Below are 15,590 nucleotides of genomic sequence, written 5' to 3'. Positions count from 1 at the left end.
GCATTCAAGATACAGTAATAAGACTCACACAAAACAAGTGTAACATATTTAGAGTAAGGTGTTTTGCTGGTACTTAAGAAATCTTTCAAAAGACAGATTAAACTCATATTTACACTTCAGTGTCTAAACAAAGGTGAGGAAAGAGTGGTATTCAGATACTTTTTTTTCTCTTTACATATACTATTTGCAGGCATGATTCATTTTACTGCCTCATCTAGTGATAAAGAAAAGTGATTTAACCTGTTAATTAAGGCTTTGTCTACACTGGCCTTTCATTAGTAAAACTGTTGTCATTTAGGGGTCTGAAAAGAAAAAAACACACTCCAAATGACAAACGTTTTAGTGACGAAAAATGCCAGTGTGAACAGCATTTTGTTGGCAGGAGAGCTCTCCCACCAATAAAACTACCGCCTCCCGTTGGGGGTAGAATTATTATTATTATTATTATTTTTTTTTTTTTGGTCGGTGGGAGAGCTCTCTCCTGCCGACAAAGAGCAGCTACACTGCGCACTTTTAGCAGCACAGCTGCATAGCTAAAAGGTACATAGTGTAGACATAGCCTCAGTCTGACGGCATTTTGATCACTTAACAACAGATCTCAGAATTATAGAGCAGAATTACTATATTTTTTTCTTTCCTGCTGGTTTACTTTGTATGAGTTGACATTGCAATATTTTGAACGTCGCCAATACTTACAGCACAGTATTTATTTTTCTTCAAGTCTAGACCCAGGTGTGAGTCAGGTAATTATTTTGAAAAGTGAAACCTGTGGGAAGGTTATTATATTCTCTCTTCCAGTCTCAAACATGCTAGGAAACCATTCACTTTGACTATTTCCTTACTTACTAATTTAGCATTATATTAACTAAAAGGCAATTCCCAGCAGTGTAATCTATACAATTTAGGAAATCGCCTGTTAAATTCCTCCACCTCCCCACAACAAATTGTATGTTGATTTTCCTTCACATATTTGCTGACACCCATCCGCTGCTGGTAACACACCTACTTCCTCCATTACACTCAGCAGCAAACATGCAACCTTAGCTCCGACACAACAGTCATCCACCAACCCACAACCAGCTTTCCCTCCCCCCACCACCCAACAGATTAGCTCCACACTGTGCTGTCTCCTGGCAAGGGAAGCATGGGGGAGAAGAGTGAGGAGTGTAGACCAGTGGTTCTCAACCAGCAGTCCAAGAGCTCCTGAGGGGCCGCAAGCAGGTGTCAGGGAGTTCACCAAGTAGGACCAGTGTTAGACTTGCTGGGGCTCAGGGCAGAAAGCCAAAGCCCCACCGCATGGGGCTGAAGCCCAGAGTCCTGAGCCCCACCATCTGGGGCTGAAGCCAAAGCCTGAGCAATGCAACTTTGCGGCAGGGTTGCCCTGTGGCATGGGGCCCCAGGCAATTGCTCTGCTTGCTATCCCCTAACGCCAGCCCTGGCTTTTGTGTGCAGTAAACCAGTTACTGGGCACAGGTGGGCCGTGGAGTTTTTATAGCACGTTGGGGGGGGGGGCTTGGAAAGAAAAAGGATTAAGAATCCCTGGTGTAGAGGGCAGTGGTGATGTGGGACAGCAACAGGTGGGGAGGAATTGGTGGGATGTGAGTTGTCATAGCAGAGAAGTAAGTTTTGTGCCACGGACACGGGGTCATGGCTGGACTGGAGAGTACCAGGGCTGCACCAGGGTTCTAGGGAGAAAGGGAATCCAGTGCCCCTCTGTAGAGATTTAGGTGCTAGAAGGGCTTCCTCTGCCACCAGGGCAGGTGCAACTACTAGGCGGTTGCCTAAGGTGTCAAGTGGTTGGGGGCGCCAAAAAGCAGTGCCCTAGCTCGGAAGGGAGGAGCTGCCCTTCTGGAGGCACTGGAGAGCCAGAGTGTCGGCTTGCGGCATGGGGGGGCAGCAGCCCTGCAAAAGCGGCAGCACCGCTAGTGGGGAACAGCTGCGCCCCTCCCAGGCTGCGGCCTGGCGCCCCCTCCCCCGGGATCCTGCAGGCTGCAGAAGATGCATGCGGGCAGTGGCCCCTGTGTGCCCCCCTTGCCGTGCTTGGGCTCTGTGGCTCCCGGGCATGTGAGCTGCCACCACCCCTGGGGCACAGGGCCCTGAGCCTGCTCTGGGAGGGGTGGTGGCGGTGGCTCACACTCCCAGGAGCTGCAGAGCCAGAGTGCGACAAGGGGGGAACCTGGGGGACACACGGAGGCCGCCGCCCACAGCATGTATCTGCTGCAGGAGTCCCAGGGAGGGGAGGGAGGAAGGCCGCAGCCTGGGTAGGAGGAGTGGGAGGCGAGGCTGCTCCCCGCTAGCCGCGCCGCTGCCTTTGCAGGGCTGCTGCCCCCCTGCACCGTGCCGGCACCTCCATGGCTGGGGTTCGCCACCGCCACCGCAAGCAGGACGCTCTGGCTCTCCGGTGCCTTCGGAAGACGGCTCCTCGTTGACGAGTTGCTGCAGTGGCCCAAGCCTGGCATAGACAGCAAGTGGACTCGAGGCAGGGGCCGCCAGGGTTGGGTGGGGAATGCTCGCAGAGGGGCTGTGCATTCTCCAGGGGAGTTCAGGGAGCGGGGAGGGAGGAACTTGGTCTGGGGAGCACCCCTGGGCACGGCTGGCCCCTAGAGTCTGCAAAGGCTCGTTGGATTTGCCCCTCAATGAACCGATGTGCGGGGGGCGGAGGGGCGCAAGATGGAAGTTTTGCCTAGAGCGTAAAATATCCTTGCACCAGCCCTGTCTACCACTACTGCCTTAACTCCCTCAGCACAGAAGGCAGCAGCACTATGGGATGTCCCTTATGTGTCTGTGCTGCAGCACAGAGGCACATGGCTCTCCATGACATACCTACCTGGTGCACAAGACAGCCAGGGTCAAGACGCTGGGGAACTGACTGACTGTGTTGACACATCAAGGCTTCAAGATATCTCAGTGCACCACTGTCATAAACAGATAGCTAAGGGTTAATGTTTCTTTCACCTGCAAAGGGTTAACAAAGGGAACCAAACACCTGACCAGAGGACCAATCAGGAAACCAGATTTTTAAAAGCTCAGGGAGGGAATGTTTGGGTCTGTGTCTTTTGTCTGTCTCTCGGCTATGAGACGGATCTTTCTATCTTCAGAGCTTCTAATCTCAGTTCTAAGTGATGAGTACCAAAGGTAGAAATAAACAATAGCTTTTATTGTTTTTTTGTATTTACATGTGTGTAGTTGCTGGGGATGGTAATTGTATTTCTTTTGAATAAGGCTGATTTATATTCATATTTTTTCCTTTTATAGCATGACCCTGTAAATTGTTATATTTGATACAGAGGCATTTATGTCTTTTTCTTCTTTTTATATAAAGCTTTTCTTTTTAAAATCTGTTTGGATTTTCTTTCTATAGTGGCCTAGGGGATAGAACCTCCCTGTGCCAAGGATTACCACGCGTCTCTCTCAGGGAAAGACTGAGGGGCGAAAAAGAAGGAGGGGGGAAGGTAAATTGCCCTCTCTGTTTTGTAATTCAAGGAGTTTAAGTACAGTAATCTTCCAGGATAACCCACGGAGGGGAAGCCTGGGGAGGAAGTAAAGAGAAGACAAGGGGAGGGGGGTTATTTCCCTTTGTGGTAAGACTCAGGGCTTCTGAGTCTTGGGGTCCCCCAGAGAAGGTTTTGGGAGACCAGAGAGGGAGTCAGGCCCTGGAAATTCCTGGCTGGTGGCAGCGATATCAGATCTAAGCTGGTAATTAAGCTTAGAGGGTTCATGCTAGCTTCTCATTTTATGAACGCTAAGGTTCAAATCTGAGTAGGAAGCTACGACAACCACACAGCAGCACCACGGGGAACTGAGTGTCTGTGCCACAGCATCAGTGCATCAAGGGATACCTTTGACCCATATGTTAAGTTAATTTATACCCATTTACGGATGTGTAAACGCCAAATTGAATGCCTCAGCTAACCCAGGGAAATGTCCATGGCCCCCCATTCAGTTGTGCATTTTCTAACCCATAATGCTTCTTGGCTTGCTCTGAACCTTTGAGACTGGGGGTTGGAGTAACCTAAGCTGTGGGCTGGACCACATACAAGTGAATGGACGATGGCAGGAGTAATACACTGGCACTAGCACCGATGCTCATCATAAGTGAAGGAAGATTAGTAGGAGGATCTGTCACAAAAGCCTGAAATACTGTTGTGGGCATCAGAGGTGGGGAACCACGACTCTAGTGTGTTTATAAGTGAAAAGAGGGATGTAGAAGTATTAAAAATAAAACTGTTTTTGGCTTTCTAGTACATGAATTCATAGAATCATAGAATATCAGGATTGGAAGGGACCTCAGGAGGTCATCTAGTCCAAACCTCTGCTCAAAGCAGGACAAATTCCCAGACAGTTTTTTTATGCTGGTTCCCTAAATGGCCCCCTCAAGGATTGAACTCACAACTCTGGGATTAGCAGGCCAACGCTCAAACCACTGAGCTGTCCCCCCATAGTAATTTAGGGGCTCAAAAAAGTATCCCTGAAAAGAAGAGGACATTTTTGCTCAGGAACAGGTAATTAGCTAGTATTGTTCTAATAAATAAGAAGGTCAAATTTAAAAAAACTGGAAACTTTTCTGACCCCACCAAAATGCACAGGTGAGGAAACTGTGAACACAAACACCCATCTTTGTGCTAAGTAGTCATTTCTATGTCCAACTATAGACTCTCCGATTTTTAAGGTCAGACCATCTCGATTACCTAACCTGACTTCTTGTATAATACAGGCCACAGAATTTCATTAAGTAATAACATCTGGTTAAACCAGAGCATGTCTTTTAGAAAGACATCCAATCTCAGATGCACACATGAACAATTTTGTGGCTGAAAGTGGGATTCCACTTTTTAATAATCTGGCCCTGCGACACAGTATCCCTAGTATTGACAACTCTCAGGATTTAATTTATTTATTTATTAGGAGCAATGGGATTTCAGAGTGTGCTGGAGCAAACTTGTGATGATACAAGAAACTCCAGTCCCATTGCGAAATTGAGCCATGCCAGAAGCCAGCAGAATCTCTCCCCTATGATCACCTTTCTCACAGGGGAGGAGTGGGGAGCAAAGAGCCCAGCAGCTCAGCTCAACTCTGCTCCCTCTTCCCCCCTCACCACCTTTAAAGCCACGGACAAGAGGGTGATATTGCTCCTCTTTCCTCCAAACGGCAGCATCCATCCTGGGAAGGGGCAGAGGGGAGTGAAGAGCCCTTGGAGGTGCCCCACCCTCAGCTTGGAAAGGGGGAGTGGGGACTCCATTACAGCCTGGGAGAAGGGTGAAGAATGCCAGCAGGTGCAGGGGTGAGGCTTGGGGGAAGCTGGGGGGCGTCCTGAATTGATGGGGGGTTGGGGGCATTTGAACCAAAAGGGGGCTGAACAGATGGTGAGGGCAAGATGAATTGCTGGATAGGGACATGCAGACACACATCACCTCCACATTGGTGCACATAAAAAAATTACATGCATGAGAAAAATTAGAGGGAACACTGACCTGACCCCTCAGTCTATAGGCTGTCACTCATCTCTCATAGTCCAACCCTCCAGGTCTTCTCTCTGTCCATGGTTTGACCCTAGACCCAGGGTCCCTCACAGGAGTCTGAAACCTTCCTGCAGTCATCTTCTCCAGCCCCTTCTGGGCTCCTGCCCAAGCCTCTCTAGTCTAGACAGTCTCCACTATCCATTCCAGAGAGTTCCCTCTCCTTCAGAGATTTCCCATCCTCCCTTTCATTAGTAACAGGTGCCTTCCCCTTATTCCCAAACAGGCACCTACCTTGTCAAAAGGAACTGGGCCAATTTCCCTTACAGGGGCTAGTCATCCTGTGACAGGTCCAGAATTGTTTTTAACTGCCAAAATTATCAAATGCATCCTCTTAACTGACACATACCCAATTTTGCATGAGTCTATAAATCAGAGAACTGGACAGGTAATTACCCAATTTCAGTATCAAATGCAGGACTTCCCACCCAAAGCTGAAGGTGCAAGTATAGGCCCACTTTTAGGAAGGTACTTAAGCATATGCCTATTTTTAAGGCGTGAGAGCAGATAAATCTATGCCTAACTTTAAGTACACAAATTAAGTATCTACCTGAATTAGGCTTTGTCCACACTACAGACCCTACAGCTGTACCCCTGAAACTGTGCTGCTGTAAGGTTTCCCGCGTATCTGATGTATCCTGGCGAAATTAAACCACCCTTAACAAGCGGCAGTAACTACGTTGATAGGACAGTGTCTCCCACCAACATAGCGCTGTCTACATCAGCACTTCTGTTGGTGAAACTTTTGTCGGTCGGAGGAGTGTTTTTTCACACCTGTGACCAACAAAAGTTTTACTGACAAAAGTGCTAGTGTAGATAAAGCCTAAGGTCGTCAGGGGCTGAGTTTCAGTTCAAAACGTTATCTAGGTTTCATTTAAAAACAAAACAAAACAAAAAAACCCCACCACCAAACAATAGATAGCACCTGTGTTGGCAGGTTAAGAGAGTTTAACAATGATTTACCTTTGAGCGTTATCCAATACTGTTTCCACTTTCTCCGTGCAACCAGCTCAAGTTTTTTTTCCTTCTGTAGAGTTACCAACGGCTTGAAGAAGAGCCACCCTGCTTTGCGCACAACTCCTTGTTCTCTCTCATACAGCAGATCCAGTTGCTCTAAGGAACTGAGTGATTCACTGCTGGAGTCCTCTGTATCTGTTGATGTGTCCATATTCTCAATGTTTGTCCTGCTCACGTCCAGCTCCCTCATGAAATTTTCATAAATGTTCTGCCTCAGGGCATCACTGCTGATTGCATTAGTGGATTCACTTCGCTGGGGCAGAATGTGGCCAGAGCCAGGTGACCACGGTAAACCAGACATCTGCGAAGGTGCCAGAGTGTCCATAGCATGGTTATCAATTCTGCTGTCAAAGTACTCACTCAGATCTTTGGATCTTGGCTCCTGTAAATAATGCAAATTGCAAGTAATCTATGGCGAAGAGACATATTTTATAACATCTTGTTTGTTTCATGTATCATGATTGTAAACTCCATCAGAGTGTGCCCGCTTGCACCATGATGGTGCCTGTTAATCCTAGCAATCTTTGCTACTGTCAGTATTACTGCCATATTTTTATTCAACAGAATCCCAGTGAGGCTAATTGCCAAACCAGCAGTGTTTGCTAACACAACAGGCCTCAAAAAAAATCTCAGAACTTATTGGTAATTGCTGTGATTACATTTCCTACAGCCCAATGGGCATTGTGAATAGAACTATATACTCCTGACAATGGTGAATTAATCTGTTTTCCTGAGCATTGTGAAACAGGGACATTGTCTTTTACACCCTGACCCAACTATAACAGTAACACTGACAAGACTAGTTTTGCTTATTACAGAGGTTTTATAATGGGTGAAATTAAATTCAATCTAGGTAGCAAGGTTTCAATATCTGACCATTTAAAAACTTTGGATTAGCAGATGTAAACTGATTACTTTAATTGAGGTAGGCTGACTTTGCCTCCTGAGGATGTGAAAAATGTCACTCTGAAATTTGAAATATTATTAAACTCATTGAATTCACCAACTATCTGCCAAGATAAATGCGTTCAACTTCATTTTAAAACTAAAAGAAAGGGTGTTAGATGATTTGTACGAATCCAGGTTTTAAAATGTAGTGGTGTATATTTTCTAAAGATTGCAGATATTGCTACTACAGTGGGGGCTTGACTCCTAGATCCAGCAGTGTATTATGAAATCCATTTGTATTACTCATGCTTGTATGATGCAATTTCATTTCTTCTATGGCAGGGCAGTTCCCTTTTAAGTGCTCTGAGATAAACTGTTCTACATATGATTTTAATTCTACGTTGGCGATGTGGAATGTTCACTCATTCCTGCAATAGTCTGTCTATATGGAAGATCTGAGCCTCATGGCCTGACTCAGCAAGGTGCTAAGTACCCTCAATGTCCAATAGGGTGACCAAATGTCGTGATTTTATAGGGACAGTCCCGATATTTGGTGCTTTTTTTTTTTTTTTTTTTTTTTTTTTTTTTTTAAGATTGGCACCTGTTCTCCCCCCTCCCCCCCACAGCCCCATCCCAATTTTTCACACTTTCTCTCTGGTCACCCAAATGCCTGGTGACTTCACTGGGCTCTCAGGTGTCTTAGTATTTCACAAGATTGGGCTCTTGAAGTTAAATTCCACTGTCAAGAAGAACCATTCCACCAGTCTGATGGAAGGATTTATCTCCCATCTAACTGTATTTCACTGACATTTTTGAAAAATACAATATGCTTAAAGAATAAACAAGAGAAAAACTATTTGCTGCCTTTTGTATAGAAAAAAAATTAACAAAATTTTACTTGAAAATACCCAGGGGCTGTAAATAGCTCAACCAGAAGTACAACTATTACCCAGGAAAATGTTATTTTTTGCTCAAGTTTACACTGCTTCTATAGTAATATTTATTTGCACTCTGGCTTCTACATACGGCTAAAGTAAACAAACACTGGTCTCCTGTGAACTAGTCACACCAGAAGCTTGGAAAGCAACTGCATTTGTTTTCACATCCTAGATGTTGCACATTAAAAATGTACTGGAAGAAGCTGTGTCATGTTTTGATAGTATGATGACCTCTAACATAAAGCCAAGAGCAACAGCGTGATCCCATGCCGCTGCAGATTTCACAAGAAAATGTCACTTTTCAGCAAGAAGGCTGCTGTAGCAGTAGGCTCAGAAATGCCAAATTTAATTTAAAAATTATGTTCCAAGACAATACATTTAGGTTTGAAATGGAAAGAGACCCTTCTAACATCTAGATCTTTTAGATCACTATGCTCAGCAAAATAGGTGCAGCTTTCTTATAAAAGAGTATATAGTTTTAGCATGTCATTGGTCTTTATCCTTTCCATAAAGCTTACCACCAACTAGGGCTTAGTTTCAGAGCACTAAATCAACAATGCAACACATATTGATCCATTTGGCACATTCCTCAGTATGGAACAGCGAAAAGCCAGCCTTTGCCAGAAGGAGCATTTACCGAGTGATAAATCACTCTGCTGAAGTCAACTGAGCTATGCCAGTATAAAAGTGACTTGAGATCAAAATCAGGTTTAGTGTCTGAAATTCAATCCTGCAGATGGAGGCAGAAGTAATCCTAAACTCCAGTGAAAGTGAGAGGGAATGAATATCCTAATATGCAGATTTGGGTGACAGTTGGATTCATATTATTTGGATAGTTGAGACTATTTGGAGTTAGAAAAAAATGACAATGGATATAAAAGGTTTAAGATGTGAGCTACACTGAGCAAGGGAGAGAAGGCAGCAGCATTACCAGTGCAAGTGGAGAGGCAAGAAAAGATTTAAAAAAATATTTTATGCATGTGCCTGCAAAATGATGTGTGATCAATGAGATACAAACTCCTGGCCTGACTCCAGGCATTGACTAGCTGCAAATCTCTTGTAAGATTTGGGAATCTTCATTTCCCCTTTCTTTAATCCAGTGTTGGCACTGAAATATTGGCATTTGAATATTGGCATTTGAATATTGGCATTTGAATACTTTCTTATTGCTCTTCAGAGCCAATCAGCTTCCTACAAAAAGGCCAATTTTCAGTTTATTTAGAGAATATATTAGGTTTGCAAATCACAAATAAAGCTTCATTTTGGGGCCCACTAAATAAAGTGCAAGCCCTGTCACTAACTGGTTACAAACTCCATTAAAGTTCTCATACAGGGTCTCGAGCCCCAAACTGATACCACTTATGAACTTGTGTCTCTCTAGGGATCTATCTACCCTATCACTGTAACTATGTGACAGCATAGCTGTCCCCTGAGCCAGTTACAAGTTTAAAATTGGTAAAGTGGAAAGGACCCACCCACGCCCCCACAAACAAACTATATCTATGGACAAGATGCTACACGTTTTAACCTGTTGTTGCTAGAGTCCTCATCTCAAAGACAGTTGTTACTCAAGTCCTACATTTTCAAAGTAAGACACTGTAATTAGGGTTGGGGTTTATTTCCTTTCACCAAGTCTGGTTCGATACAGACTCACCAACACTTCCCTGCTGTTGTGGAAGTCAGTGAGTCTCTATACTATGTATAGACAGCTGGTGCAAAACAGCCATTAATCCCTTACCACATATTCTGAAAATGTTGTAATTAACTAATGCATAACAAAAGGGCTATGTTGCAGAGATCATATTTAGAGCCTGATATCAACTTTTATAAAAAAAAATCTGAAATAGTCAGTGCTGTTTATATCAGTGAAGAAACCTCAGGAAAAAAGCTAAAGCACTTAATTCCTTTTCTTCCTGTTTTCTAATTAACAGATGAATGCAGGGGTAAGGTTTCAAGAACCTTGAGGACTCCATAATAACTCTCAAAAGTCTTAAGTAAGATAATGAACCAGCTGAGCAGCCTTCAAATTTCCCAGAGCCAAATTCTGTGGCCCTCTCGGAATTTACACAGGCAACCCTCAAATTAACCTGATTTCTTGACACAAACTGCCCCTTAATATTGTATACTGTGCCTTGAAGTTAGTGTGGCTCACACACTGGTTGTGGTATGGAGTGAGGAGGCACTCCAGGAAGATTATGCCACAAGATGGCACAATGCCTACCAAATCTTCCCAGCACACTGGGGAAGCACAGTTGCTGCATCATCCCTTAGAGGGAGCAGTGTATGATCTCCTATTCATCTAGACAGTACTGCTGGACAGTATGAAAATGTACAGGTACATGGCTCTGCCTCCTTTCTGCTCACCTTTGTAGTGGCTTCCACCCCCGCAGTTTTAGAAGGGAGTAGTCCCTAAACTGAGGAGAGCACAGAGAGCACAGCTTTGGCCAGCCTTTTCATGGGAGGCATTATGGGAGCGAGGGAAGTTTCTGCATTCCCCACTTGTGTGTTCCTACAAGGCTAGGCACAGTCTGGCCTTTACGGCAGGGCCACCGCGGGGCGCAAGTGGGGCAATTTGCCCCGGGCCCCACTGGGGCCCCCACGAAAGTTTTTCGGGGCCCCTGGAGCGGGTTCCTTCACTCGCTCTGGGAGCCCCAGAAAACTCTTGCAGGGCCCAGGCCCCTGGAGTTCCTTCCACTCCGGGTCTTCAGCAGCAATTCGGCAGCAGGGGGGTCCTTCCACTCCGGGACCCGCCACTGAAGTGCACCGAAGACCCGCAGTGGGGGGGTCCTTCCGCCTCGGGGCCCACCACCAAAGTGCCAGGTCTTTGGCGGCAATTCGGCGCTGGGGACCCCCCGCCACCGAAGACCCCAGGCCTCCTGAATCCTCTGGGCAGCCCTGCTTTAGGGAGCTGATTCTGGGACCTAGAGCAGGAGATAGGAATTTCAGTTTTGATCACAGCTATCCTCAGCTCCCATTGATGGGATTAGCCTTAAAAACTGTTCTAAAAAGAGACACCCACTAACTAACCAGATGGTACTTCAGCTTTGATAACCAGAGAATTATGTAGTCAGGTTCATACACAGGAAGAAGGCAGCTAGATAATAACATCTCCATAAAACTACAGGTTTAACCAAAAACCCCACTGTCTACAGTTGGACTTGGAGATATAACTGGATTTCCTTTCCTAATTGAGAGGGATGACAGCTAACACTGGTGATGAGAGGGAAAACATCTCCAAAAAGATATTTACAACATGCACATTCCCATGTTTAAGGATTTGTTTAACTGCACATTTCAGAATATTTTTATAGGCATTTTCAGGGCTACAAATTATGTTTTGATCCACAGGATCAGATATCTCTTTGCTTTCACGCTGTAATTATTTTAAAAGCTCCAGTCCATCTCATGAAAAAAATCCAGTGACTTGAAAATCTATTCACTGGTGTATTTGCTTCCATAAATGGCAATTAGAGATAGCTGGAATTTTCACCAATCATTGAGTAGTCCTATGGAAAAATAAAATGCAGGCATTACATTAATGGAAGGTGTATACAGCTCTCAGTACCAGACTTTAGTATGAGTTTTCCCACATACCTGCAGCTTTCTCTTCTTCCTAGAGAGGCTTCCTGTCCAGTCACTGATGCGTCGCATCCTGCTTTTTAATGTATCCTTCTTGGAGGCATCGTCGTTTAGGGGTTTGGATTTTCTACATGGGAGGGTATAAGAAGAGTACTGTGCGGGGCCTCTGTGTTCTACCCTAGAGGGAACATCAATGTCTGAGGCAAAAGAAACACAGTTGCTTAAGCTGGCATGAATGCCAATGTATTCATCAGACAACCTGAGAGCTGAGGATGGGCTGCTTTCTAAATTTGTATCCTTATAGAGATCGCGGAGGGAGGAAAGAGATGAACTTTGGTTGAAGGACTTTTTGCTGTCATTTGTGGGAAAACTGGCATGAATCCTTGTATCTGGAGTGCTCCTGGTCAGGTAGGAGCCATCCAGCTCATTGATATCCCCATTATTGCCCCAGGGAGAGTCATACCATGAAGACTCTGAGCTTAAGGAGCTTCCTTTACTGGATCTAAGTCTTGAGTCAGTGGGAGATAGACGATGACTTGAAGTGTCATCTGTACTGGAGCTCCTCCTCACATCTAGCAGATCATTAGATTTGGATTCTAAAGTAGGTGAGTATCTCAGCAGCTGGACTGGTCCACTGGATTCCTCTGTAGAGACTTTGTTGTTGCTACTGTTGTGAAACTCAACCTTTAAACAGCCATCCAGCTTCCCCAGCGTTTTAATGAGAACTTTGGGGCTCCTCCTGTCATCTGGTGGTGGAGTTGATGCTAGGCTCTCATTCTTTCCATAGCAATTTAAAATATGTCCACTGCATTCCCTGGAGGCAACATGATTACTTGCAGCTTCAAGGCCAATATAGTGGAAACCATTCTCAGGAAAAAATGCTGCATTGCTTCCCTGGCAGTAGTTCCCTGAGGCATTTGTCCTGTGTTTGGCATGGACACTGCTTTTAGAGGCCTTTGCCACTGTATCACTGAGCCTAGGTGAATAAGGCTGGTTACTCTTGAAGTGAGAGAGGCAGCTTCTGGCTAGTGATCTCGATTTGTAGCTAGTGCCATTACTGTTATGTCCCCATCCATGCAAGGAGCAAGACTTTTCATCCTTAGCATGAATGCTGTGAATTTTCAGAGAACAAGGCTTCTGCTTGGCACCAGATGCAGCCTTAGTGTGATGTTTTGATCCATGAAAGCTGTACTGGCTTTCTGAATTCCCCATTTTCCACTAAATTAAGAAAGAAAAGTTTCATTAATATCAGTGGCCAGAAGATGAAGAACCAAGATGAATACAGCACTTTTACTCTCTAAACAAGAAACAGAGTTTTTTTATTGTATGAAACAACTTTTTTCAAAATAGAGTCAATAATCATTTTCAGTATTTAATAATTAATTTTTTTCAGGGGCTGGGGAGGTGGCTAGGAAAGCTCATACTTTGAGTGGTTTGTTACCCTGCTATAAAGCTACTAAATGCTGGCGTCTAAGCCCATTGAAATCATTTCAACACTTCCCTCCTCCCACACCCCCTGGCAACATCATCTTCTTATAACTTGTAAAACCTTTAACTCCCAAGAACAATTGCATAATGAAAGGGAAACAACAGGATAATCGCTACTTAGATGTACAGTGAACTGTACTTTCAGAAAACCCCTGCTGCCAGGAGACATGCAAACTGCAGTTTCAGCTTGACTAGCTTCTGTGCAATAAAATGTTCCTTCAATAAATTGTTCAGCAAACCCCTACCTCATGATTAAAAAGAGCCAATCTGGGGAAAAAAAAAAAAAGGGGGGGGGGAGGAGGACTTGGGTTTTTTGAATAGCTTTATCCTTCATTTCAAACACAAAGCTGCACCATATTTGTTCAGCACACAGAAGTTTGGAAGTTCACTCAGCAAAACGCACTTGAGCAATCCTTGCTCACATAAAGTAGCATTTACAGGAGAAGTTCAATTGTTAATGTGAGAAGGTTGTACAATCTAGCCCCATATAAGTGCACTTGAAAATAAAAGGCCCAAGTCGGCCCACCCTTACATGGGTGTCAAACTCCAGTGGCTGCAATGTACATACAAATGACAAAGAATGTTTTGAAAAGATATAAAACAAGTCATTCTAAACTGTGTTTTCAACGTTGATATGGTAACTGGTGCTTCTCCTCATGTTAACTTTCAGACTATTGGACTGGACAAAGCTTGTGCAGCCTCTTTACAGGCTTCTGAGAATTAAGCCCATTGTGAAAACAGATTCACTTTTTTTTTTTTTTTTACATTTACATTTATTTGAAAAACTCTTCCTACCCTACCCTATTCATTTTTCATTAAGTATTTTGGTATACAGTTTAGTATGAAATAAAAACAGAAATACCTCTAGAATCACCATTAAACGTGGGTGCAATTCGCAATCAGCGTACTTTGCATTCTCTTGATAGCTAGACACCACACCTTCCAAAAACGGGATGGCATTCCATGCAAACTTTCTGGAAAATACAAAACAAGGAAAAAATCTCTCAGTCAAATACATTTACATATATTTTACCTCTGCTATCAGATAAATCAACATAAAAATAAGAGAGCACAAAAAATAGAAGGGAATTGGTTAAGAGTTTTCAATATTTCAGCTACCTATTCCTATACATTATGTTTGTTAACAGGTATGGAATTATTGCAATAGAACCTAATATTGGGATATTTTTCTAATTCTTTCTTACTCCACTTTCAATCATGAACTGGCACAAACTTCCAGTACTCTGCATTTTGCTTTGGTAACATCAATTAAAATTTATCAGGCTGTGCAAGTATCCATTACTATTTGGACCACTTATATCGAACTGATCAGAGCAATTTTTTGTACTTGTTTACTCTTGTCATGGCTGAATTCCAGCCACGACTGCAGAGGTGAAAGGCTACTGGGTAATTCACCCTGTCAACCAGCCAGCAAACTTTTCTTAAAGTTTATTCTGATTTTAAATTAATCTGCTAGCAAAAACAACAAAAAGGCAGCACCAGGCTCTGTATACACCAAAAGGTAACAAGACAAAAGCTGCTATTGAGAGGCTGAGAATACGTCAGCTGTTCACATAGCACACAAAGGTTGTCATTCAAAACAGGACAGGAGCTGAATTTCACAGAACTCAACAGCAGGTTATTGACTGAAAACACCCAGTAGAAGAAATGCATCACTGTAGAGAAAGTTTTGGGGAGGAAATTATTAGAACAGCAGTTTAATGGATATACTGTTAACCAAAATTCATCCCCTCTCCCAAATAAAACTTCGTGGACAGTTTACAAGTAATCCATGGAGAGTCCAAAGGACTATGACATTTTCAATGGAAAAATTATCCCATCTGCACAAAAACAAACAACACACTGGAAGATTTAGCTTCTTTTTAAAAAGAAGAGAAAATGTGGATGATTTTCTCTCTCTGTAACATATTAAGAACCACACAGATGACTAAAGGAATTCATCAGCAAGCTTTGTATTTGGCTAACTTTTAGGTTACCTAAATTAAAAGTCACAAACTAGCATTAAAAACAGTATCGACAGAGAGCCTTAGGGTACGTCTACACTGCACGATTATTTCGAATTAGCTTAAACCGATATTACAAAACAGATCTAATAAAATCGGTTTAGCGCGTCCACAGTGGGATCACGAAATCGATTGTTTGC

At 43.8% G+C, this 15,590-nt stretch overlaps 1 protein-coding gene across 1 annotated transcript in view; it reads right to left on the bottom strand.

Annotated features, from left to right (window-relative positions):
- TIAM2 (TIAM Rac1 associated GEF 2) overlaps positions 1–15,590 on the bottom strand; it is a 226,628-nt gene that overhangs the window by 137,829 nt on the left and 73,209 nt on the right. The window contains exons 2-4 of the mRNA XM_075064570.1: positions 14,289–14,400; positions 11,954–13,156; positions 6,480–6,915 (exon numbers count right to left, since the gene is read on the bottom strand). Coding sequence (XP_074920671.1) covers positions 6,480–6,915; positions 11,954–13,156; positions 14,289–14,303 — 1,654 coding nt within the window. The 5' untranslated portion in view covers positions 14,304–14,400. The remainder of the gene's footprint in view (positions 1–6,479; positions 6,916–11,953; positions 13,157–14,288; positions 14,401–15,590) is intronic.

Source organism: Chelonoidis abingdonii, chromosome 3, assembly GCF_003597395.2.
Source record: "Chelonoidis abingdonii isolate Lonesome George chromosome 3, CheloAbing_2.0, whole genome shotgun sequence".
Lineage (NCBI taxonomy): Eukaryota > Metazoa > Chordata > Testudines > Testudinidae > Chelonoidis > Chelonoidis abingdonii.
This window is presented reverse-complemented; position numbering and strand designations above follow the sequence as displayed.